Below are 24,539 nucleotides of genomic sequence, written 5' to 3'. Positions count from 1 at the left end.
AATAGGGCTGGGCCGCGGCCGCGACGGGGCCGGCGCCGGGCAGGGAGCGCGATCGCCGCCGAGGCCGAGGCCGAGCACAGCGGGCGGCCGGCCTCTCCGCGCCGCCCTTCCCGGGGCGCCCCGGCCTCCGAGAGTTGCCCGCCGGGCGGGGCCGGCCGTGATGCGCCGCGGGACCCGCGTCCTGGCCGCCGGCCGCCGCCGCCGCCGCCGCTGAGCCCCCGGCCCCGCGCGCCGCAGCCATGGAGAGCGGCCCACCTGCGGAGCCGCGTGCCGGCGCACCCCCAGGTATGCGCGGAGCCGGCGCGGCGCGGCGCGGCGGGGAGGGGAGGGGCGGGCGCGGGGCGCGGGGCGCGGGGCCCGGGGCGGAGAGGGGACCCCCCCGCCTGCGCCCGCGCCCGCGCCCGCGCCCGCGCCCGCTGACCGCTTGCAAGTTTAAAAATAAAGGCTGCAGCGGCCGCGGCTCCGGCCCCCGACGCATCCCCTGACAGCTGCCCCTCCCCCACGGCCGGCGCCCGGCGGGCTCCCCGCACCCCCGCCCGCGCGCGCCCCCTTTCCGCTCCGCCCCAGGCCCCGGGAGCCCCTCGGGTTGGGCCGGGCCGTCTCCGCGCCCCTCCCCAGCGCTGGGGGCAGCGGCGACTCCCGCGTGCACGCGCTCGTGGGGGGCCCCGAGCCCTGGAGCCTGAGCCCCGGCGCCCCCCACGCCCCGGCCGCGACCTCGCCCCCACCGCGGCTCCCCAGCTGCCGCGCAAAGGGCCTGTTGCGGCGGCGGGCCGGCCGGGAGGGGAGCGGAGGGGAGGGGAGGGCAGGGCAGGGCAGGGCAGGGGGAGGTCTCTAGCGGCGGCTGCCAAGGAACCCGCCGGATAAAGACGAGGGGGAGGGGGAGGCGGCATTGTTCGGGGCGAGGGCGGGAGCCGGGGAGCCGGGGAGCTGGGGAGTGGGCCGCCGCCTCCGCAGCCCGGCCTGCCCCACACCCCCCCCCAGCCCGATTTGGGGAGGAAGGGGCCAGAAGCAAACGTGCCTATACGGCCACGCTCCCCCCCAGCCTCTCCAGGCCCGAGACCCCGAGACCCCGCAGAATGAGGTGCAGGCTCAAGGCCGCGCTCCCTGGACCTGCCACATCATTCTCGGGCCTGAAGCTTGGGATGCCTACCGCCGCCCCCCTACACAGGCTCCAGGCCCCAGACCATCAGAGCTCCCCTCCCCTCCCCTCACCCCACCAACCACCAGTGCCCAGCACTTCTGCAAATCCCATTCGGATCTGGGAGCAGCTGATGAGGGGGTGGGGACAGGTTTCTGGTTGGGCCTGCTGTTGGAGGGAGGGATTTCTCTTTCTCTTTCTTCCTGGAAGGGACGGAAGAACATGATTGCTGAGGACCCAAGTTCTGTTCCCACTGACTCAGGGGGGAGGCGGCCCCAACCTCACACCTCCATAGAGTCCCAGAGCCTAATCCCTGCCGCCTCCCTGACCCCTGCGGCGTGGGCTCAGCACGAAACAGTGTCTGTGGGTGCGGAGAGCCCAAGACAAGGTGGAGCTGCTTGGCTGTGGGTGGGCTCCTCCCCATGCCAGCGTGGGCGCTTCCTGGGGACCCGTGGGTGTGGGAGCTGAAGTTCGCAGGTGGTGGGTGGCGGGAAGCTTCAGACTGTCGTGGGTGGGGAGGTTTGTAGGCTGTACTGGAGCACTGGCACTGGGGTCAGGTCAGTCTGGACTCCGCAGAGCCTGAGAGGGGACACCCACGGAGTGCTAGACTGGGTCCATTTCATCTGCTTATTGGCCCTCTGCGTCTGAGGGGCGCATGCACTGGCACATGCGTCAGGGCCTGAATGGGCCCAAATGAGTGTCTGGTTTATAATTAAGGCCCTTGGGTGGGATGCCTGACTGCACGTGAGGGCATGGGGGCCTGCTTGGCTGTACTGAGGGGCCCGAGGGGACGACTGCCTACAGGGTCTGGGGTTGGGAAGACTCTTCTATACACAGGGCCCAGATGAAGTTACATGAGAGCCTAGATCAGGCTGGTGGCTGATGCCTACACAGAGCGAAGGGGAACGGGACAGGGGCTTCCTACAAGCCAAGGGCTTCCGGGGACTAAAGGTGGTGCCCACTGCAGGTATCCTGTCGAGTTTGAGTGTGGGGCTGAGACACCGAGTGCGCATGGCACAATCCCTGCCATGCTTGAGTCCCCTTTGCACCCTGAGCATTTCCAGGAGGCAACATGGAGTGGGGGACAGGTGTGGACTGGAGCAAGTGACTTCCTCCTCCAGCCACAGTTTATGCCCCTGGAAAATGGAGGTCGTGTTATCGAACCCCGTAAGGTTAATGTGAGGGTTAGAGATGATACCTAAAGGAACCTGGCACACAGACGCCCGCAATACAGTGTCATTACCATTATTGTGGTTAGGCTCATCAGAACTGGTGCCAACAGGGAGGTACAAAATATGGGGGAGGTGAGGACAGGAGTTGGGAGCCAGCTTGCTTAAGAATGTAGACTCTGGAATCAAACATAACCTACTACTGTGTGACCTTAGGTAAGTTGCTTAACCTGAGTCTTAAATTTTCCCATCTATAAAATGAGAATAATGCTAGCGATGATTTCATGGAGATATTGGGATCATGAAATTAGATGAATACATGAAAGGCTTAGCCTAGGCCCGGCACAGTCTGTGGTCAATAAACTCTATTTGTTTTTTTTTTGTTGTTGTTGTTACTGTTTTTAATTCCTTTGGAGGCCTGAGTAGGAGGTGTGACTAATTAGGATTTCAGGAGGTAAATAGGGGACAGAGAGCCAGGGGAGGGGAGTTCTGGACACAAGTGAACCGAGGTGTGTCTGAGGAACGGAGGGGACCCTGTGCTTGAGGTGGGGCTGCGGAGGTGAGTGCAGATAGTCATCCAGCACCCCATACTGATGCCTGCCATGTCCCAGCTCAGTGCTGGTATGCAGATGGCAGAGAAGTTAATCAGACGGAGTCGCTCCCCTCTGAGCACTCCTGGCCGGATGAGGGAAGCAGAGGTGTTCAGGGCAGGGAAACCCTACAGGCATAATGGGCTCTGCTTGTGGAAGGCTTCACAGAGGAGGAGGCGTTTGAAGTGAACCTAAAAGGATGACTAGAAGTTGGCAAGACTGGCACAATGGGCTATGTCTCTACATACAGCAGCCAGCCCCTCTGGTGCCCCCCACTGACAGCTCTGTCCCTCCTTGGGCCCGTGGGCCCAGTAATGAGCCTCTAATGAGCTCCTAATGTGCAGTCATGCATATGCAAACGAGGAGGAAGGGGCACCAGGCCAGTTTACTCCCCCTGCCCTTCAGGATGGCATCAGCTGTTGGTGGGGCAGGGCTGAGGGAGGGGGAATGAGCTGAAAACAGGGCCCAGGACCAGAGTGTTGGCACTTGAGGGGGGCCAGGGCAGGTCTCAGGCCTAACCAAGGCTGGAAGTTAGGCCACCAGCAGCAGGGAGCTGCGTCCCAGGGTCCCCACTGGGCCCTGGGACGAGTGAGGGAGCCAAGGAGCCAGGGCCCAGATAATGCAGCTTTGTTGGCTGTGGTAGCACCGCCTGGCACCCCGGGCACAGGCTTCAGCGTCTCCTCCACCACCTCTCAGCTGCAGCTCTGCCCCGAGGGGAGCAGAGAGCATGGTAGGGGGTAGAGAGCATGGTGCTGCTGCCTCCATCAGCACTCCTCGCTTGTAAGAGGAGATGTGGCCTCTCACCAGGGATGAGTCTAACTTATCTCCCACTCCTATTTATCAAGGGCCTTCTCCGTGCAGGCATGATGCTTAGCAGGTCATGTGCATGGTCTCATCTGGTTCTCAAAACAGTCCCTGAATAGGGCCTAATATCATCCTCATTTTAGAGATGAGGATCAGAGAGGGAAGGCCTTGGCCTGAAGTCACGCAGCCAGGAATTGGCAGATGTAGGATTTGAACCCAGGTTCATCTGACTCTAAAGCCTCCGCACCAAACCACTCTGAGCCAGCGGGTGGTAAAGTCTGATCTGCTTCCCTTCTTCTCTACGTAGCTCGGTCTTAGGGACCCTGTGATCCTTCTCTAGCAGACAGCAGAGCGCGGGTCCCCCGTGCATCTTGTCGGGTTGGAGTCTGAGTGGGTCAGACCAGAAGGAGGCCCTGGCCCCAGGCGGTGGTGACAGTCCGAGCATCCTGGGCCTAGCGTGGGGCTGAGGGAGGACCCGTGGCGGGGCCTGGGCTGCGGGATGGGGTCATTTCCTGCCGCCTAAAATAACAGGAAGTGGGTGCTCCTGATTGGAGGCTGGGAACAATGGCCACCAACCCAGACGGGAGCTCCTTCAGATGTGCAGTGAGTCCTGGTCCCGGCTTACGGCCCGCGGAGGCGCGGCCTGGCCGCCTGGGGCCTGTGGCCCAGGTCCTTAGGGGGCCCGAGCCCCTGCCCCCTCCCAGGTCACTGCCTCTCAGAGCCCGCTGGCTCCCCTCGGGCCGGGAAGTGCTGCCCCCTAAGGGTCGCCTGTGTCCCAGCCCGGGGCGCATCCCTCCCCCTCCGTCTCCATCCGCCTGGCAGGGAAGCCCACGAGGCCACCCCCTTTGGGTGACAGCACAGGGACAGACTGGCAGGCTGCCGCAGGCCCAAACCCCGGCGTCGCTGCTCGTGGCTGTGCCACTTAAGCAAGTGTCTCAATCTCTCTGAATCTGTGTCTTCAAACGGGGCGACAACGTCTGCCTCCTGGGGCTGGGGTGAAGGTGACAGGGGCCGATGGCTCTGTGGCGTGGAGCTGGGCCTGACGGCGCACTGGCTGTGCCCCGTGAACTGGACTTTCCTGGGCCCAGGGGAAGGGGTGCCCGTGGGGCCTCCTGGAGGAGGCTGTACAGCCCACTGGGGACGTCTCAGTGGGGGGGGGGGGGCGCTGAGGCTTCGCCCGCGCCTCGCAACAGGTGCCTGGCCCCGCGTGTGCGTGTGCGTATGGAGTTCCAAACCCCACGAGGTCTGACTTCTGTGTATATAGGAGAGAGGGAGGGAGGGAGGGAGGGAGGGAGAGAGGGAGGAAAGATGTGCCTGGCCTCTCACCGTCCTTCAGGCTCTGCCCGCACCGTCCGAGTGCCTCTGTCCGTGGTGTGCACCTGTGCACCGTCCCCGTGTCCCTGCCCTCCCTCGGCCCCGTCGTCTTCACTTGCCGGGCCCAGCGCCGACCCCCGACGAGCTGCTGTGAGAGCCCGAGGGCTCATCTCCGTCCTGTTTCCTCTCCCATGCCTCGGCCTCTGCTTCCTCAGGCTGCCCACCCCGGGGTGCTGTCTGTATGCCCCCCTCCGCTGGCTCTCCCCGGTCCTCCTTGGCTCGGCCCCCCTGGAGGAGGGCCGCTCACCACCCTCCCACCAGCCCCTGCCCAGGTGCCTCACTTCCTGCCTCCTGGTGGCCAGCCTGGGCAGGAGCCTGCCTTTCCTGCATTCCTGCCCTCTGAGCTCAGTGCCTGCCTGCCCCACCTGCACCCTTCACCATCTTGGGGGACACCTCCCTGAGGGAGCCACCAAGTCACTTCCTTCTTCAGGGAACAGGCGGGAGCCTGGAGGAGGGGTGATGGGACGCCTACCAAAAACAGTGTGACATAAGGCTCTTGTCATCAGATAGCCTTGGGTTCAAATCCTACCTCTAATGTTGACTTAACATGTCTGAGTAAGTCTTCCCACTTGTGAAACAGGGGCCATCCATAGAGCTTTCCTTTTAGGGCTGTCCTAATGAGATGAGATGAGCAAGAGTGCTGGGCGTATGGGTAGGTCTTTTTTTTTTTTTTTTTTTTTTTTTTTTTTTTTTTTTTTTTTTTTTTTTTTTTTTTTTTTTAAATTTTTATTTATTTATGATAGTCACAGAGAGAGAGAGAGGGGCAGAGACACAGGCAGAGGGAGAAGCAGGCTCCATGCACCGGGAGCCCGATGTGGGATTCGATCCCGGGTCTCCAGGATCGCGCCCTGGGCCAAAGGCAGGCGCCAAACCGCTGCGCCACCCAGGGATCCCTGGGTAGGTCTTTAATAAGTTACCTTGTTTCCTTCCCTGCGTTTAGCAGCTGGCAGACAGGCGCAGGGTTATGAACAGGACCTTTAGGGTTAGGGAGGCCAGGCTTTGGGGTTTGACGATGTGTTGGTATGTGGTTCCCCAGGGGCCTCCCACCCGGTCCTGCATTTAGCCACCTGCGTGTTCCTTAAACAGACCCAGCATTCCCACTCTGTGCCGGCAGGTCCTGTATAAGCCCCGGGGCTGTGATGAGAAGTGAGACCCAGTCTCCTCTGTCCCTGAGCTCTCATGCTGGCAGGGACACGGGCCAGAGGCAAACAGAAAAGCCAGACTGTGTTATCAGTGTCGTGAGAGGACTGTTTGGGCCAGCAGCAGTTGTTGGTATGGAAGCGGGGGGCGGGGGGGGGGGGACCAGAGGAAGGGACTGCCAGCACCCAGAGGGTGGAGCTGGGGAGTGAGCACCCTGAGACATGTGACAGGTCCTCATGGGGGACTTGGCCCGGATCTTCCCGCAAACCCCCGGGGTACAGTCCCTGGGGGGCTCCTGAGAAGAAGACAAGCCTCACTGCCCCCTGCGATCCGCTTCTGCAGCCTTTGCCCGGGGAATCCTTTTGGTGCCAAGAAAGAAATACAAACTATCCGTCTCTTATCCAGTTCTTAGCAAATACTTCTGGTCCATATCAGCAAAATAAAACAAAACAGCGGTTAAAACCTCACCGTTTGGCACAGACCGAAAATAAAAGGCAGCGGCATAAGGATCACGTTCGATGAGTGAAAACAAGAATAGTCCGAAATCGGTCTAACCATAGCAGATCGGTGACTAACCACGTAGTTGATTTGGCCTACTGCAGATTGTTCTGGGCGGCACGGTCCCAGTGGCGTTTCATCAGCGTTGGCATACTTCTGAGGAAAATATTTGTCTTTAGGGTCAACAGTCCACCAGGTCAAAGGAAGAGCTCCAAATGTCCTGTTTGCTTCTCGAGAAGTCTTTCTCATTGACCCGCTGGAGTCAAACATTCGTTATTATTTTTAACTTCCATCTGAGCACCTTCGCCCAGGAAAGCTGCCCAAATCCAATTGAAATGGAGTTGTGTTGCTTCCCTTCAAGTATTTATCCCTTTCATAAATTATATGGATTTACTCTTCATTAGATTAAAAAAAAATCTTCTCTCTGCACTGCTATAGACGAGGGTGGCGTTCTACTAGTGCAGGACTTTATTCTCATTCAACAGCATCTCATGACTGTCTCTGCATACCTGGCACTGCGGTAGCAGCTGGTGACGTGGTGGTGAGCAAAGCAGGCCTGGCCCAGCCCTTGTAGTGCTTCGTCTCGGGCTAAGGGGAGGCTCAACAAAGAGAAGCACACGAGAAGGTTGAATATTGTGACAGTCAACGGTGTTCCAAGTAAGAGGCACACGAAGCCCTGACTGTATGTAATGAAGGAATTTATACTTTTTTTAAAAAACGATTTTATTTATTTATTCATGAGAGACACAGAAAGATTGAGACACAGGCAGAGGGAGAAGCAGGCTCCATGCAGGGAGCCCGACGGGAGACTCGATCCCGGGACTCCAGTATCACACCCTGGGCCCAAGGTGGGTGCTCAACTGTTGAGCCGCCCAGGAATCCTGCAAGAATCTATCCTGATCAAAGAGGCCAGGGAAGGCTTCCCTGGGGAAAATGATGTCCGAGTGAAGATCTGAAGGCCAAATGGGGCTTAACTAAGACAGGAGTAGAAAGAACATGTGCAAAAGCCCCGTGGCAGGAGGGAATGTGAGTGGTTATTGGAATTCAAAGGTCAGTGCAGAAATCAAGTGGGGGGCGTGGAAAGGATACTCAAGAGGTGCAGGAGATGGGGACGGGGACTTCAGACTATGCCAGACTTGTTAGACTTCAAGAATTTTGTTTTTAGAGCAATGAGAAGCCACTGAGAGGTTTCAAGAGCACCAGGATCAGATCTGCACCTGCAAACACTTACTCTGGCTGCTGCATGAGGATCGAAGCGGGAAGGGGTGCAGGGAGAGCAGTGGGGAGACTTTGTAGTCATCCAGGCAGGAGAGATGCTGCTGTGATATCAGCCAAGGCGGAGCTCATTGACTTACTCATTTGGCAGATAGTGGTGGAGCACCTATGTGCTGCCTGTTGGCCTTAGAACAGTTCACAGAACAGACACACGTGTGCCCTGCGGAGACCATCTCCTAGAGGTGGGAGGCAGTGTCAAAACAGTGTTCACAAAATAGAAAACATACACCTGGAAAGGGGAGGGAGACTTCCACTGCAGTTTGTAATTTTGAATAGAGTCATGGAAGGCATAAGTGAGAGGTGACATTTGGAGTAAGGACCTTGAGGAGGTAATGGGGGCGGAGGAGTCTGGCAGAGGGAACCTGGAAGGCGCCTAGAAGAGACTGAGCAGATGGGGGTTGGTGGGGGGGGAGATGAGGCCCAAGAGATGATGGTCTGAAGGCAGCAGGGGCAACGGTGGTGGGGGTCCTGAAGGTCCTCAGGGCTTTGGTTTTTCCTTCCCAAGAGATGGGGCTTCTTCAGAGGGTTTTGTCAAGAGAGTGACTGGATCTTTTTTTTTTTTTAAAGATTTTATTTATTTATTCATGAGAGACACACAGAGAGAGGCAGAGACACAAGCAGAGAGAGAAGCAGGCTCCTTGCAGGGATCCTGATGTGGGACTTGATCCTAGGACTCCAGGACCATCCCCTGGGCTGAAGGCAAGCACTAAACCACTGAGCCATCCAGGGATCCCCGATCTAACTTTTACATATATATATATATATTTTTTTTTATGATAGTCATAGAGAGAGAGAGAGAGAGAGGCAGAGACATAGGCAGAGGGAGAAGCAGGCTCCATGCGCCCAACGTGGGATTCGATCCCGGGTCTCCAGGATCGCGCCCTGGGCCAAAGGCAGGCGCTAAAGCGCTGCGCCACCCAGGGATCCCGATCTAACTTATTTTTAAACAGAATCACTCAGCTGCTGCATTGAGAAAAGATGAAAAGGGAACAAAAAATGGCAGCTGGCAGTCTTTTTTTTTTTAAGATTTTATTTTTTGGGGCACCTGGGTGATGCCTTTGGTGCTCCCCAAAAAAGATTTTTTTAAAGATTTTATTTATTTATTCATAAGAAACACAGAGAGAGGCAAAGACACAGAGGGAGAAGCCGGCTCCTTGAAGGGAGCCCGATGTGGGACTCCATCCCCTGACCCGGGGTCACGCCCTGAGCCAAAGGCAGATGCCCAACTGCTGAGCCACCCAGGCGTCCCCAAGATTTTATTTTCTAAGTAACCTCTTCACCCCATGTGGGGCTCGAACTCGCAACCCCGAGATCAAGAGCACGCTCCACCGACTGAGCCAGCCAGGTCAGGTGCCCCAGCAAGGAGTCTTTCTAAGGGATGAGAGTGGCTGAACCAAGAGGACAGAAGTGGAGATGGTGAGAAGTGATTAGATTCAGAATGTACTTTGCACATGGAGCCAAAAAGATTTACTGAGAGATTAGATGTGGGATGTGAGATAAGAAAAGATTCTAAAACAACTCCCAAGTTTTTTGGCCCGAGAAACCGGGAGTTGGGGGTTGGCGTTGACTGAGATGGGGAAAAATTGGGGGAGGAGCGGGGTTCAGGGAGAAGATTAGGAGCCCCGCTTGGGTTGTGTTCAATTTGGGGTGTCTGTAGGACACGCAGGGGTGTCAAATAGGGAGTTGCATGAGCGAAACTGGAACTCAAGGGAGAGGTTTGGGCTGGAGATACAAGCTTGGTTGTCATCAGCAGAGCAATGGTATTTAGAGCCATGAGTCTGGATGAGGTCACCAAGGGAGTGCATGCAGACAGGAGAGATGAGGTCCTCCACTGAGCCTGGGGCACCTGGCGCTAAGAGGTTGGGCAATTAGAGAGGGATCAGCAAAGAAGCCTGAGCAGTCACAGGCAGCAAGGTAGAAGGAGCACCAGGAGAAGTGTGTTGTCTCCACAGCCAAGGGCAAAAGTGTTTGGGGAGCATCTGAGGATCAGCCGTGTCAAATGCAGTCCCTGGCTTAGGGCGACAAGGACGGAGAGACAGTGGCTGAGTGAGCCATGTCCATTGGTGACCTTGAGAAGAGCAGTGTCATGGAGCAGCGGGAATGAGAGCCTGACCCAAGTGGGCTCTTAGAGCAAAGATCCGGAGAAGTGGACAGATTCCCCTGGGCCGGCGCCGCCTCCTGAGCCCCTGCCAGGTGTCAGAGATGATGTACCTACTCGCCCCTGGTGCCAACCACCCGGGAAGGAAACTGAAGCTCACGCAGGCTCAGGGCTGGCCCAAGGTCCCAGATCAGAGCTGCTGTTTTCCCCTCGGGCCTGTCTGATCTGAGGCCTAGAGCCTTCCAGGCCTGATCCCTCTTCCTCCTCCCAAGCTGCACATGCAGCTAGCCGGGACCTACTTGGAGATTCGCTGTCTTGCCCGATGGGTGTGATTTACCTAGGTGCAGACAAATAGCCGCCTACCAGTTTTCCTTGCAACACCCGCAGCACGCACAGGTGCTAGGAGGACGACAATAAACAGGCCTCACCCTCAGCCTTCGAGCTTGGTGCGCACACACCTAAGCTTTTTGGCCCCAGACAGTCCAGGTTCAAATCCTGCCTCTGCCACATGTTAGTTCTATGCCCCTGGGCAAATCACCTGGGTGAGCTTTGACTGTCTCATCTGTATAGTGGGGATCAGAATCTCTGCCTCCCAGAGCTCATATGAGGGTGCAGGATGAGGACACAAAGGCCTAGCTCCGTTCCAGGTATACAGTAAACACTCACTAAAGGATTGCTGCTGCTTATGTTGCCCACTGGAGGTGGGACAGAGTTTTCAGGTGTCTGGGAAGTAGACTGGTAGTGGCCAGGCAGCCTTCTGTGGCCTGTGCGGGGAAAGCAGGGTGGGCTACTGGCTGACTTGGACGGGCCTCGGGGAGACGGGGCCTCAGCCGGGGCTCTTGCCTGGAGCCCAGGAAGCTGCAAGGGAGGGAATGAGGGAAAAACCGTGAGCCTCAGATTTCATTGCATAACACATATTACTTCATACTGCCTTAAACAGAGGCAGGAAGCTGCAACTGGGAAGAGCACGGGCTCTGGTGACAGACGCTGGGTTCAAGTCCAGGCTCCTTCAGTTACCAGCTGAGTGACCTCAAATTGCTCTTCTTTTCCCATCTTGAAAAAAAGCTGTTTATTAAGTTACTTATTTATTTAAAAGATTCTGTATATTTATTTGGGGGCGGGGAGAGAGTGCAGGGGAGAGAGTGCAAAGGGGAGGAGGGGGCAGACAGAGAGGGAGAAGCAGGCTCCCTGCTGAGCAGGGACCCTGACGTGGGGCTCGATTCCAGGACCCCGCGATCATGACCTGAGCCGAAAGCAGACACTGGACTGACCGAGCCACCCAGGCATCCCTAAAAAGGATATTTGTAGTGCCTCCTTCATAATTATTGTCAGTGGGGGCAAAGACAAATATTGTGAAATGCTTTGAATATAGGAAGCTCTTGAGGAACCTATAACTGTTAAGGGCTGTTGTCATCACTAGAATCACAATCGTCTGAGATGGGTACTGTCCCTCTCCCATGGCAGGGGGCTGTGGCACAGAGACGGTCTGTAAGCAGCCCAGGGTCACACAGGTAACAGGGAAGCCTGAATTCACATTCAGATAGTTTGCCTTCAGAGTCCATATTCAGCCCCAGGACACCTGTCTCCCCAAAAAAGGTGTGCAGAGTCCCAAGCCTGGCTCCTTGGACTGTCCTCTCCCTACACACACGCTGTCACCCACAGGGCTGGGGACTTTGCCACCTCCTGGGGGGGGCCAGATATCCCAGAGGAGAGGACTTGGTCCGGTGGAGACATCCCGTGAAAGCGAAAAATGCTTCCTTAGAGTCACCTTGCTGCGGTCCTGGTCCTGCTCCCTAAACCTGGGTGCAGTGGCAGTGTCCCCATCGTCCCGGTGGCACCCAGTAGCAGCAGACGACGGGACCAGGACTCAACATGCAGGGCTTTAGAGGACCCTCAGGCGGGGGAGTGTTGTGCGCTGGCATGCGAATCCTGCCAGTACTTCTCTGACACCCCCACCAGCTTGGGCTCATCATCCCCATTTTACAGAAGGGAAAACTGAGACTTAAAAAAAAAAGGGGGGGATCCCTGGGTGGCGCAGCGGTTTGGCGCCTGCCTTTGGCCCAGGGCGCGATCCTGGAGACCCGGGATCGATTCCCACCTCGGGCTCCCGGTGCATGGGGCCTGCTTCTCCCTCTGCCTGTGTCTCTGCCTCTCTCTCTCTCTGTGACTATCATAAATAAATAAAAATTAAAAAAAAAAAAAAAAGGTTGAGTGGCTTCACCATGGGGAGGTGTAGTGCTGGGGAGGCGTGCCTTCCATGCCCCACGTTGGGGTGGTAAAATCAGAACTGGGCCTTCATCCAGTTGACGCCAAAGCCTGGCTTTCGGCTCCCCACACATGTGCCACGTGTGTGCATAGACAGCGCCATGCCCAGCCGTGTGGTCTCCTTACTTGGCACTTTGTTGTCTTCTACAGAGCTCTCGAAATACGATTTTTTTTTTTTAAGATTTTATTTGTTCATGAGAGACACCGAGAGAGGCAGAGAGACAGGCAGAGGGAGAAGCAGGCTCCCTGCGGGGAGCCTGATGGGGGACTTGATCCCAGGACCCCAGGGTCACGGCCTGAGCTGAAGGCAGAGGCTCAACTGCTGAGCCACCTGGGCACCCCGTGAAATATTATTGTCTTAATAGAAGAAATCTGTGGGTGTTTGGGAAAGGAAGAAGGATCACAGAGTGAAAGCCACTGGCTGCCCACCCCACCGGGGAGTTAGCACGGCATTGCTGGGCCCGTGCTCGTGTCCTTCCTCCCGGCCAGTCCCCCGTGCCCAGCACTGGCTGCCTCTGTGTTCCGGGCCTTGAGCTGGGCACTGTGACCCGGTGTCGAGCAGAAAGGCTGGGGGAGGCAGGCATGGAAACCAGCCATTACCGCTCACTCGGGCACTCGTCAGTGCTGCCAACAGCCCACGGTTTCTAATACACCCTGCTCCCTTCTGCCCCTTTGCAGATGCTCTTCTTCTTTCTTCTTTCTTCTTTCTTCTTTCTTCTTCTTCTTTTCTTCTTCTTCTTCAAGATTTTATTTATTTATTCATGAGTGACACACAGAGAGAGAGAAAGGCAGAGACACAAGCAGAGGGAGAAGCAGGGAACCTGACGTGGGACTCGATCCCGGGTCTCCAGGGTCATGCCCTGGGCGGGAGGCAGGCGCTAAACCCCTGAGCCCCCCAGGGATCCCCGATGCTCTTCTTTTTTTGCCAGAACCCCATCCTCCTCTGCTCTGTCAACTCCAGCTCCCCCTCTGGCTCCCAGCTTGATTACTTCTCCAGGAAGCCCCCCAAACGTGGGCTGACCACCTCCGCTCTGTTACCCCCAGACGTAGGATCCATCCTACGCTGTGGCTGCCTAGCTGTTTGTCTGTCCACCTGCCAGAAGGTAGGCTCCACAGACGCAGGGACCGTGGCTGTTTTCTCACCGTGGTATCATTAGTCTCTGGAACAGAGCCCGGCACACAGGAGCTCAGTACCCACGCTGTGTGGATGAAGGGATGGGTCAGCGGGATGAGGGACAGAGCGTGTTGAACTGACAACACGGCTACGCTCTCTGACTCTGTCTCCTCTCTTGTGTTGCTCTTCCAGCGGTGGCAGCCAGGACCCCCCCAGAGCCCAGACCTTCTCCAGAAGGGGACCCCTCCCCGCCGCCGCCACCACCACCTCCGATGTCAGCCCTGGTCCCTGACACTCCCCCAGACACCCCTCCAGCCATGAAGAATGCCTCTAGTTCTAAGCAGCTCCCGCTGGAACCAGAGAGCCCCCCAAGGCCCGTTGGGCCTGGATCAGCCTCCCAGCAGGAAGAGTCCCCTTTCTCAGAAGGGAAGATCAGGGGACCCACCCCACCAGCCACAGGCCCACGGGATGCCAGGCCTCCCCGAAGGAGCAGCCAACCAGCCCCGACAGTGATGCAAGCGTCAGACAGCCCTCCCACCAAGCAAGGTACATATGATGTCCCTAGGCCTGGGCCACACTCCTTGGCTCAGCCTTCCAGCCCTGGATGATGCCACCGGAGGGAGTCTCCTGGTGCCCAGGAGGAGATGGGAAGAGGGATGGGGATGAGGCCTGGGGGAGGGCCCTGAGGCTGACTCCCTTTTCAAGGGGGGAGCCTCCGACCTAAGTCTGTTCTCATTCTCTTGACTTAAGATGTAAAGAAAGCAGGAGAGAGACACAAGCTGGCAAAGGAGCGGCGAGAAGAACGAGCCAAGTACCTGGGTGAGTGCTGGGCACGCGTCATCAGCCCCCCCACCCTCACCATCAGTCCTTCTTCCACAGCACTCACACTTCTGAACACTTAATTACGAGCCCTGTGCTGGGAGCCATACACACATCATCTCATTGAATTCTCTTGCTCCCCTTCTGAGGACGGGTACACAAGGGCTCAGAGAGATGAAATTACCTTCCTAAGCCACACGCAGCCAGTGGACTACCTGAGGTCAGACCCAGGAGCCTCAGCTCACCCTCAGTCCCATGCTCTTAAGCACAGTACGTGAAAATCCGCTCCAAAGTCAGACAGGGATCTGGCCCCGAAGAACCCATTTCTCCTTTAGCACCCAGAGGCCATGAGAGGCCTGGAGGGGAGAAACAGACCTTCCATCAGGGAAAGCCTCCTCCTGAGGCCTGACCCTGTCTGCCGGAAGCCCTAAGGTTTGAGGCAGGGAGTCTGGGAGCCGAGGCACCGCCCCCCCATCAGCACCCCCATCACCACCACCAAGCAGGCAGAGGAAAGACCCCCCTGAAGCCAGGATCACAGGGAAGGCCACCTCCTCTGGGGAGATGCGCTTGGCCTGGCTGCTGCGGAGCCGCTCACACCCCCCGGGGCTCCTTCCCACAGCGGCCAAGAAAGCTGTGTGGCTGGAGAAGGAGGAGAAGGCCAAGGCGCTGCGGGAGAAGCAGCTGCAGGAGCGCCGGCGGCGGCTGGAGGAGCAGAGGCTTAAGGCAGAGCAGCGCCGGGCGGCCCTGGAGGAGCGACAGCGGCAGAAGCTGGAGAAGAACAAGGTGCGCGCCGCCCCGTTTCTAACTTGGGGCGCACAGGTCTGCAGACCGGTGCGCGCACACACGTGGACCCCGGCTCCGTGGGTGCGCACGTCTGGGTCCACGCCGCTGTGGCATCTACCCGGCAATATGTGCGCTCACACCTGCAGATGCATCTGAGTGGGCAATGTGGGCATCTGTGCTGCTGCAGACACGCCTGGTGCTGTGCGTGCAGGGGGCGGGCACCTGTAACCGTGCGCTGTCAGTATGCGGATCTGGGTGTGTGTCTGCGTGTATGCGGGTCTGTGTGAGTGTGCTGAGCCCCAGCTTGAGCCCTGGGGAGGAAAGGGAGGAAAAAGTGGCCTGGCCCAGTAGGGGGGTGGGGGTGGGGGTGGGGTGCTTAGGCTGCAAGGAAAACCTAGTCCCAAGGTCAGGACCCTCAGGGCCAGGGGGACAGGCCCCGCCTCGGAGCCCCAGGCAGGGAAGGGAAAGTCCCACCTCATCCTCAGAGGAACAGCTCAGACATCCAGGAAATGACTCAAGAACAGTGCAAAGCTCCCCCAAGAACAAGCTGGTCTTTAATCATAGCGGGGATCCAGTAACCTTGGTTACCTGCAGTGAGTCAGGGACAACTTCTTGGGTGTGGCGGCATTGTCACAGGAGAGAAAAGGGCCCCTTCTCGCAGGTATGGTCGCAGGTATGGTGAGTGATTCTGAGCCCAGACCTCTCCCCCAGGAGCGCTATGAAGCCGCCATCCAGCGGTCAGTGAAGAAGACGTGGGCCGAAATCCGGCAGCAGCGCTGGTCCTGGGCAGGAGCCCTGCACCACGGCTCCCCCGGACGTAAGACCAGTGAGTGGGCAGGAGGGCCTGGTGGGCGGGTGGGCGAGGCTGGCGCCCGGGGAGTGGCGCTGGGCGGGGGCAGCTTCATGCCAGGAGCTGCCAGCAGGTGTATGCCTGGCTTCGTGCGACCTGTGTCTTCTGGAACGGGCTCGTAAACCAAGCTGTCCCTTCCAAGGGCTTCTGCTGTCAATCAAGTCAGAGGTGAATCCTCTTCATTTGGTTTGCTCTTCAAACCTCTGTCGTTTTATTTTAAAGATTTTATTTATTTATTCATGAGAGACCCAGAGAGAGAGGCAGAGACACAGGCAGAGGGAGAAGCAGGCTCCATGCGGGGAGCCCAATGTGGGACTCGATCTGGGACTCCAGGATCATGCCCTGGGCCGAAGGCAGGTGCCAAACCTCTGGCCACCCAGGTGTCCCACCTCTGTCATTTTAAATTAGGCTGACCTGTCCCTGTTGTGACTACTGGTTGAGGACACAGTAAAGAATGCTTTAATGCCCCACAGACACTGGGTACTTAAGAAAACTGTCACCCCCTTGCGTCCGTGTCTGGGGAGGCGGATTTGTGTCTCTGAGTTTTGTTCATGTAGGGCCATCAGGATTTGGGTGTGATTCTTGGCCGGCATGCACGCACCATTGTGTGTGGATGTCTTTCTGTGATGGCAAAGCTCAGTATTTCCGGCTGTGCTCCTGGTGCGTGTGCTCGTGGACCCGTGCGCTGTGCGTCTTACTCTGTGCGTGTTTGCCTCCGCGCGGGCTCCCAATTCAGAACGGGGCTAGCATCCCGGCTCTGGCACTTGTGGTGTGACCTCTAACATCTCGATGTCACTCTCTTCATCTGTAAAATGGGGATAACTATGCTACTTGCCTCCGAGGTTGTAGGTAGATGTTTGGGAGGATCAAGTGAGGTAACATGTGTGTAGTGCCCAGCACAGTGCCTGGTACATGGTAAGCATCCAACAAACGTTAGCTGTTACGAGTATCACAATGAAGTTGCCTCGATGTGCTTGTGCCTGTGTGCATCTGGGTCTGGCACATAAGCTGTCAGTGTTTGTTTCTGTGTCTGCGCATGTCTGCTCACACGTGTGCATGTGGAAGTGTACCTTTTACTCCCTGTGCCCGTGCCTGCATGTCTTTGCCTTCGTGTGCCCCTAGGAACGTGTGGATCTGTGTGAGTGACTATGGCTGTGGGTTCTTCTGTTTGGGAATGTCTCTGCATTCGTCCCAGGACGTGGATGTCATAGCCATAGCACCTTGGTGGGGCAGTGCCAGCAAGTGCCAACCCTGGGTGGCTGGGGGGTGGGCGGGGAGGGGTTGCAGCGCCCAGCCCCAGGGAATGGCTTCCTGGCCAGGAAGGTGAACGTTTCTCTAGTTCTGCTCCATCCCGTTCCTCTGTTCTTGCTCCATCAGCTCCCCCAATCCAGGCTGTCTCGGGTCACCTCTCCTCCCCCTCCCCACCCCTGCCCCAGAGCCAAGACGGCCTCCTCCTCCCCTTCCTAGCCTGCCCACTCCTCCCTCTCCCGCCCTGCCCTCGGAGCATCCTGAATGGAAGGCCTCAGTGCCCCCCCCACTGGCTTCTGTCCGGCCCGGCCCTAATGCCGTGTCTTTTCCCCTCCAGGTGGGAGCAGGTGCTCCGTGTCGGCAGTAAACCTGCCTAAACACGTGGACTCTATAATCAACAAGCGGCTCTCAAAGTCCTCTGCCACGCTCTGGAACTCCCCCAGTAGAAGTAAGAGAAGGCCCAGCCCTCCTCCCTCCAGAGCCCCTTGTGGCCCCACTCCCCCAAGCCTCCTCCAGAGCTCAGCAAGAGCCCCAGGCAGGTCCCAGGAGCCTCTCCTACACCAGGTCTCCATCCCCACTCTCCCCACCCAGCGCTCTGTGCCCCTCAGAGGAGCCGGCGGGGCGGCGTATGGGTCTGGACCCTGAGGACAGAGGGGTCCCCTGCAGGGGAAGAGAACAGAGACAAAGGGCAGTTTCCCAGCAGACAGAAAGGAAGCCTGGCTGGGGCCTCAACAGCAGGTGGAGGTGGGGGCGGGAGTGGGGTCAGGGGTAGGGGTGGAGAGTGGGACAGGCAGGCAGCCTCATCAACCACAGTCAGCTGGCTTCGGCCAGCCTGAGGCAGGTGGCCTCGCCCCTGAGTCCTGGACTAGCCTGGGTGCTGTGTGTGCAGAGGGGGGCCCTTATTCCGGCACCACCCTGGGGGGCCCGAACACCCCCACCCTCTGTGCCTTCAGAGCCCTGGCCGGGGCCTTCACTGGCTCCAGAGTTGCGGCCAACCGGCGTGGCACGGCCCCTGTGCTCCCACCGTGCCCTGGTGCTCACATGTGAAGGGGCCGTGGTAGGAGTTATTTATAAGTTTCTCCGGCTTTTATTTGGTTGTTCTGTTGCCTAGCAACCAAATCAGCTGCTGTACCAACTCCACCTGACTGAGGCTTAAAAATAACCCAGCAGCTGAGGGGACAGAGCAGGGTGGCCCAGGCCTGCCAGGCCCCCTCGCAGCCTGTGTCTGGCATGGGACACCCCTCAGTCAGGAGCACAGGGACCCTCCTTGTCCCCAGCCATGGGGTCGTGCTTCCCCAGGCCAGCCCTCTGGCAGCAAAGGGACCAGGGCTCTGTGCTGGGATGCAGAGCGGACAGGGGCTGTCACCTAGGGAACGTGGCAGAGGGGGCCCTGCGGCCTTGCGGGGCATTGCCCTGGGAAGCGTCTCCTTGCCTGCGTCTCAGGGGAGGTCAGGCCCCGGGGCAGACCAAGGCGGCCCCACCTGATGGGGTAAGGGTCCTGGGGACGCCTCTCGGGGCTTGGCACGCATGGAACCCGGCTGTCCCTCCAGGCTTTTGCCTGTTGGCCACGGCCCCCCCCACCCGCTCTAACCTGCTGTGGCCTTGTCCCCCTAGATCGCAGCCTGCAGCTGAGCGCGTGGGAGAGCAGCATCGTGGACCGGCTGATGACACCCACCCTCTCCTTCCTGGCACGGAGTCGTAGTGCGGTCACGCTGCCCCGCAACGGCCGGGACCAGGGTAGGGGCAGCGGCCCTGGGAGAGCCCCCACGCGGGGCGGGACAGGGGCCAGCCTCGCTCGCGGGCCGCACCCCGACCGCACTCATCCCTCTGCAGCCGTGCCCGTGTGCCCGCGCTCGGCCTCCGCCAGCCCCCTGACGCCGCCGAGCAGCGCACCCCGAACCGCGCACCGCTGTGGCCCCACCGGGGAGCGTGGGGAGCGCCGCAAGCCCAGCACAGGGGGCAGCCCCGCCGTGGCCCGCCGCCGGCCTGAGGCCTCCCCGGTGAGTGGGTGTGCAGCTGGGGCAGGGGGCCGCGGGGCGCACAGCCCATAACCTCCGCACCCGCTCTCCTTCCCGCCCTGCCAGGTGCAGAAAAAGGAGAAGAAGGACAAGGAGCGGGAAAATGAGAAGGAGAAGAGTGCCCTGGCCCGGGAGCGCAGCCTCAAGAAGCGCCAGTCACTGCCCGCCTCTCCGCGCCCGCGCCTATCCGTGGGCAACGCCGCCGAGCTCAGGTGGGTCCCCAGGGTCCCCAGGCCGCTCGTTCATGGGTCCGTCCATCCAGTCACCAGTACCTGTTGGGCACCCGCCCCTAGAATGAAAGTGAAAGTTCCTGGAGGACAGATATTTTTTTTCTGAGTGTTTTGACGGCCGAAGTACCCTACCTAGTATGTAGATCAGTGCCTGGCGTCTGGGAAGTGCCCACCAAATACCTGCTGATAGAATGAAGGGACCTAAGTTCTTGCTCTTACTACTCTTACCGACTCTTGGTGAGACAGACGTCAATCAAAGACTCCTAAATGACGTGTGATTCCAAGCTGGGCTTTGTGCTCTAAAAGGAAACAGAGCCTACAAGGTGGGGGGTGCCGAGCTAGGCCGCGGGGAGGGGGATACTCTCCCAAAGGAATGACACGCTCAGATGCTGTGGTCCAAGCCCAGCTTTTCCTTTTCTCTCAGTCCCAAAGCCAAGGCCCGGCCATCCTCTCCCTCCACGTCCTGGCACAGGCCTGCCTCTCCCTGCCCCAGCCCAGGGCCTGGCCACGCTCTACCCCCCAAACCGCCATCTCCTCGGGGCACCACTGTGTCACCCAAGGGGCGGGTGCGGAGGAAGGACGAGGCCAAGGAGAGCCTCAGTGCCCCAGGCGTGGTGGACAAGAACCAGAGCAAGAGCAAGAGCAGTGAGGAGAAGGAGCCAGCAGCCCCGGCCTCGCCAGCACCCTCGCCAGTGCCCTCGCCCACGCCCGCTCAGCCCCAGAAGGAGCAGCCCACGGCCATCCCTGCAGGTGGGCAGGGCCAGAGAAGCCAACTTGGCCTGGGTGGGGGGAGCTTTGGGCCTAGAGGTGCCTGGGGACCTGGGGTGGGGAGCCGGGAAGGGGGCCGCCCGGCAGGCCCAGTGGGCGACAGAGGCGCGGGCGGGTCACCCCGAGGTCCCAGAGCACAGGGGCCTGATCGTGGAGGTGACGCTGACTCCTGGGCATGGGTCCCCCACAGACACTGCGGTCCTGACCTCGCCCCCAGCCCCTGCGCCCCCCACAACTCCCAGCAAGCCCATGGCGGGCACCACCGACCGAGAGGAGGCCACTCGGCTCCTGGCCGAGAAGCGGCGCCAAGCCCGGGAGCAGCGTGAGCGCGAGGAGCAGGAGCGGAGGCTGCAAGCGGAGCGGGACAAGTGAGCGCCCGGGGCGAGGAGGTGGGGGACAGCCCCGGGGGGAGCGCGCCCGAGCCCCCAGCAAGCGTCCTGTGCCCGTGTCCCCCAGGCGCTTGCGAGAGGAGCAGCTGGCGCGGGAGGCCGAGGCTCGGGCCGAGAGGGAGGCGGAGGCCCGGCGGCGGGAGGAGCAGGAGGCCCGCGAGAAGGCGCAGGCAGAGCAAGAGGAGCAGGAGCGGCTGCAGAAGCAGGTGCCCCCCGGGGGGCTAGGGGGGCAGGTGGGGGGGCACCTCCTGGTGGAGGGCTGGGGGTGCGCATCGCGTGGGGGTACCTCCTGGTGGAGGGCTGGGGGCGCTTCGCGGGGGACGCCTCCCGGTGGAGGGCTGGGGGTCCGGCCCGGAGCAAAGGCTGGAGTCCAGCCGCTCCGAGCTCTCTGGGGTCGCTCCGAGCTCATGGGGGTCTCGGGCAGAAAGAAGAGGCCGAAGCTCGGTCCCGGGAGGAAGCGGAGAGGCAGCGCCTGGAGCGGGAAAAGCACTTCCAGCGGGAGGAGCAGGAGCGGCAGGAGCGCAAAAAGGTGTGCAGGGCGGTGCTACGTGGGTGTGGGAGAGGCTGTGCCTGGCCTGGGGCTCATCCGCCACGGGTATGGGGGCACGAGGGGGTGAGGGGGGTGGCTGGGCCCTGCCTGGGGCTGGGGAAGGGCAGGCAGGACGGAGGTGGGGGGCGTCCTGGCTCCTGGCCCGGAAAGGACTGGTGGGGCGGGAAGGGCCCTGGAGGTCCGGCAGGCAGGAGGTTCAGAACTGGGTCAGGCCGGGAGCCTAACTGACGGGCCCCCCAACAGCGCCTGGAGGAGATCATGAAGAGGACTCGCAAGTCAGAGGCTGCTGAAACCAAGGTCGGGATCCCCCAAAGATGGTGTCGGCAGTGGGGGGTGGGGGGTGAAGGAAAGGGGGGAGCCTGGGAGAGAGGAGGAGGCCGCATCCCAATGGGGTGGGGCGCAGGTAGCCCTGGAGTCTGACGACTCTTCCAATTCAAAGCAGAAGCCGGACAGAAAGGAGACAACGAAAGCTAACAACTTCGGCCCAGGTGAAGGCCCTGCTCCCCTCGTCTCTGTCCCCTTTGCCGCCCGCCCTCAGACTCCCTCCTCTCCCCAGCCCCTAACTGATGGCCCTTCCTTTCGGGTGACAGACCCTGTGAAAGCCAGGGAGGTTCGGCCCTTGGGGCTACAGAAGGAGGCAGTGCAGAAAGAGGACCCGGCCGCCCAGGAGCCTCAGTGGAGGTACCAGCCACCGATGCCGGGGCCCTGAGCAGGGAGGCAGGACACTGGAGCTGTGGGCTGGGGTGCCGGGTGGCCCTGGGCCGGGAGGGGCCTGAGTCTTGGCCCTGCATCCACAGCCTGCCCAGCAAGGAGCCGCCAGGGTCCCTGGTGAATGGCCTGCAGCCTCTCCCTGCACACCAGGAGAATGGCTTCTCCCCTAAGGGGCCCTCTGGGGACAAGAGTCTGGGCCGAACGCCAGAGGCACTCCTGCCCTTCGCAGAGGCAGAGGCCTTCCTCAAGAAAGCTGTGGTGCAACCCCCACAGGTCACAGGTAGGAGTCCCCGAGTCCCTGACCCACAGTCCTCCCTCCCAGCAGCCTTCCCCGACCCCACAGCCCTGCCCTTTCTCCCAGCTGTGCCTGAGCCCCTGTCGCGCTCTGCCCTGAAGACCCCCAGACACCAGGGCTTGGAGGCGTCATTTGCCTTAACCGTTCCCCTCCTGCTTCTCCCCCGCAGAAGTCCTTTAAGGGGTGGCCTTGGATCCAGGCGCAGCTATGAGGGCTCCTCTGCATCATCCACCAGGATGCCTGGAAGAGAAAGAGACGGATCGAAGCCGGAAGTGGCCTGGGCCCCCGGGGGTGGGTCCTCTTGTTATTTTTACTCTGCACCTTATAGACTGACGTCTCTTGGGCCGGAGCCAGACCCCGCCCCTCAGTGCATTCGTGTGCTCACGCGCGTGGCCACCCCGCTCCCCACACACACATACACTCACAGCCTCTCTGGCCTCCTCCCTCGGGGGGGGGGGCGCCTGTAGTATCTGCCTTGGTTTGGTGGGGTACAGTGGATGTGAATACTGTAAATAGCTCGTGCTCAGACCCCTCTGCGTGGAGGGGGCGGGTGCAGGAGGCAGACCCTCCCGAGACTCCCTGGGGTGATCTTCCTCTCTCTATTTAACTGTAACTGAGGGGGCACCCAGGTCCGGGGGTGGGGGGCACCTTGGGCCACAGGAGACTGGTTGCTTTCGGGGTACCCACGCCCCCTGCCCTCGCCTAGAATCAGTGTTACTGCGTCTGATCAAATGTCTCCAGAAATAAAGTGAGGATAACTCTGCTGGTCCGGTCCGATGTATCCTTGGGGCCAGTGGTGGGCGGGGGCAGGTGGCCCCTGCATCCTAAGGCCTTCGGGAGCCTACCCCGACCCGGTGCGAGTCCTAGGCTCCCGCTGTGGTCTCCACCTCGTCATGAATTCATTGACTTCACAAGTCTGCTGGCAGCCAGTGGGCTACAGAAGCAGGGAAAGACGCCGCCTCCGTTCTCGGGGACTTCACAGTGGAGCGGACGGGTGTCCGAGACACCGAGTGGCTTCCTCAACATCCATCCCCCCTTCGCCCAAACAGATGATTTCGTTTAGGCGGCCGTCTTCCTCCCGGATCCCCCCCCCATGCCCACCCCCCAACCTTCGTGCTGCGGCCGAGGTGGCTCCCAAGCCCAGGGGTGCATTGTGATTGTCACGAGGCGAAGATGATGGCCCCAAACCCCTCATGAGTGGCTCGTTTAGGTACAGGCATGTGGCCCGACTGCGACCAGAACCTATAAAGAGAAGCCTTTTGGGCTTCTCCGAGAGGCATCCTCAATTTTGAAAACCATGAGGGCCTCCCAGTGTCCCCCCACCTTCTCACCTCCTCGTTCACACCCTGTGTGGCCCCTGCCCGTGTTGGCCCAGGGCTGGGCAGAGCGGCCCACAGGACACAGCAGCCGCGATGGCGTCACACAGGTGAGGTCAGGTCCTTGAAGACGCCGCCGCTTCTGTTTTGGGGGCCCTCTCATTCTTGGGCCCTCCCCCTCTGTGGAGGAAGCAGCTGCTCTACTGCAAACAGCCTGAGGAGCCCGCACGCCAAGGGGCCTGAAGCCCCCCGCCAACAACCACACGAACAAGCCTGGGAGCAGTTTCTCCGGCCTCAGGCCTTGGGATGACCACGGCCCCAGCCAACAGCTGGGCCATAACCCCACGAGAGATCCCCCACGGCACCAAGGAGCTAAGCTGCTCCTGGGTTTCCAACCCTTGGCAGCTGGGAGATCATAAATATTGTTTTACACTGCTAGGATGCGTGAGGCCTTGCACACAGCGATAGTTAACTACGGCCCGACAAGGGGACAACTCTGCCTCTGTGGCGTGGGGTCCACGGTGATGGCTGGCGTTGCCGCATCCATCCTGCTGAGCACCCTGAGGACAAAGCCGACCTCGAGGGTGTCAGGGCAGGGAGTTGGGGAGAACCCAAGTCCTTGAGAAGACCACTGAGCTATCAACCCCAAATCCAGTCCTACCACAGGACGACTGACTGCTTAAGCCAGTGGAGCTGGATTTTCTGCTTGATGGAACCGAAAGCTTCCAACTCAGCCAGAGACGCAGCCAGTAAGCAAATATAGACCTGCATTTCCATGTCAACGAAGGGAATGAGCTGGAAGGATAAGCCATCCCAGGGAAACCTCCCCAGGGAAGGCATCTTCTAAAGGAGCAGCGTCTAAACTTGACGTGAGGGACCCCTGGGTGGCTCAGCAGTTGAGCATCTGCCTTTGGCTCAGGGTGTGATCCTGGGATCCAGGGATCCAGTCTCGCATCAGGCTCCCTACAGGGAGCCTGCCTCAACCTCTGCCTGTGTCTCTCTCATTTTTTTTAAAGATTTATTTATTTACTTATTCATGATAGAGAGAGAGAAAGAGAGACAGAGGCACAGACACAGGCAGAGGCAGAGGGAGAAGC

At 59.7% G+C, this 24,539-nt stretch overlaps 1 protein-coding gene across 7 annotated transcripts; it reads left to right on the top strand.

The window, feature by feature from the left end:
• Window positions 1-9: 9 nt before the first annotated feature.
• MAP7D1 (MAP7 domain containing 1) lies at window positions 10-22,889 on the top strand. 7 transcript variants are annotated; one of them, XM_025419923.3, is made up of 18 exons: window positions 12-285; window positions 13,658-14,011; window positions 14,216-14,284; window positions 14,904-15,067; window positions 15,779-15,893; window positions 17,503-17,613; window positions 18,780-18,902; window positions 18,999-19,165; window positions 19,250-19,395; window positions 19,838-20,163; window positions 20,372-20,549; window positions 20,638-20,776; window positions 20,995-21,099; window positions 21,364-21,417; window positions 21,563-21,608; window positions 21,711-21,801; window positions 21,918-22,111; window positions 22,296-22,889. In XM_025419923.3, exons 1-18 carry the CDS (start codon window positions 240-242, stop codon window positions 22,304-22,306), a joined length of 2,439 nt encoding a protein of 812 aa, XP_025275708.1. In that variant the 5' UTR covers window positions 12-239; the 3' UTR covers window positions 22,307-22,889. The 7 variants fall into 7 exon arrangements, with proteins under 7 accessions (XP_048949847.1, XP_048949848.1, XP_048949850.1 ...); XM_049093890.1 differs by having other exon boundaries at window positions 10-285; window positions 15,779-15,884; window positions 18,780-19,165; XM_049093893.1 differs by lacking the exon at window positions 17,503-17,613 and having other exon boundaries at window positions 11-285; window positions 15,779-15,884.
• Window positions 22,890-24,539: the final 1,650 nt, after the last annotated feature.

The sequence above is a fragment of the Canis lupus genome, chromosome 15 (assembly GCF_003254725.2).
Source record: "Canis lupus dingo isolate Sandy chromosome 15, ASM325472v2, whole genome shotgun sequence".
Lineage (NCBI taxonomy): Eukaryota > Metazoa > Chordata > Mammalia > Carnivora > Canidae > Canis > Canis lupus.
This window is presented reverse-complemented; position numbering and strand designations above follow the sequence as displayed.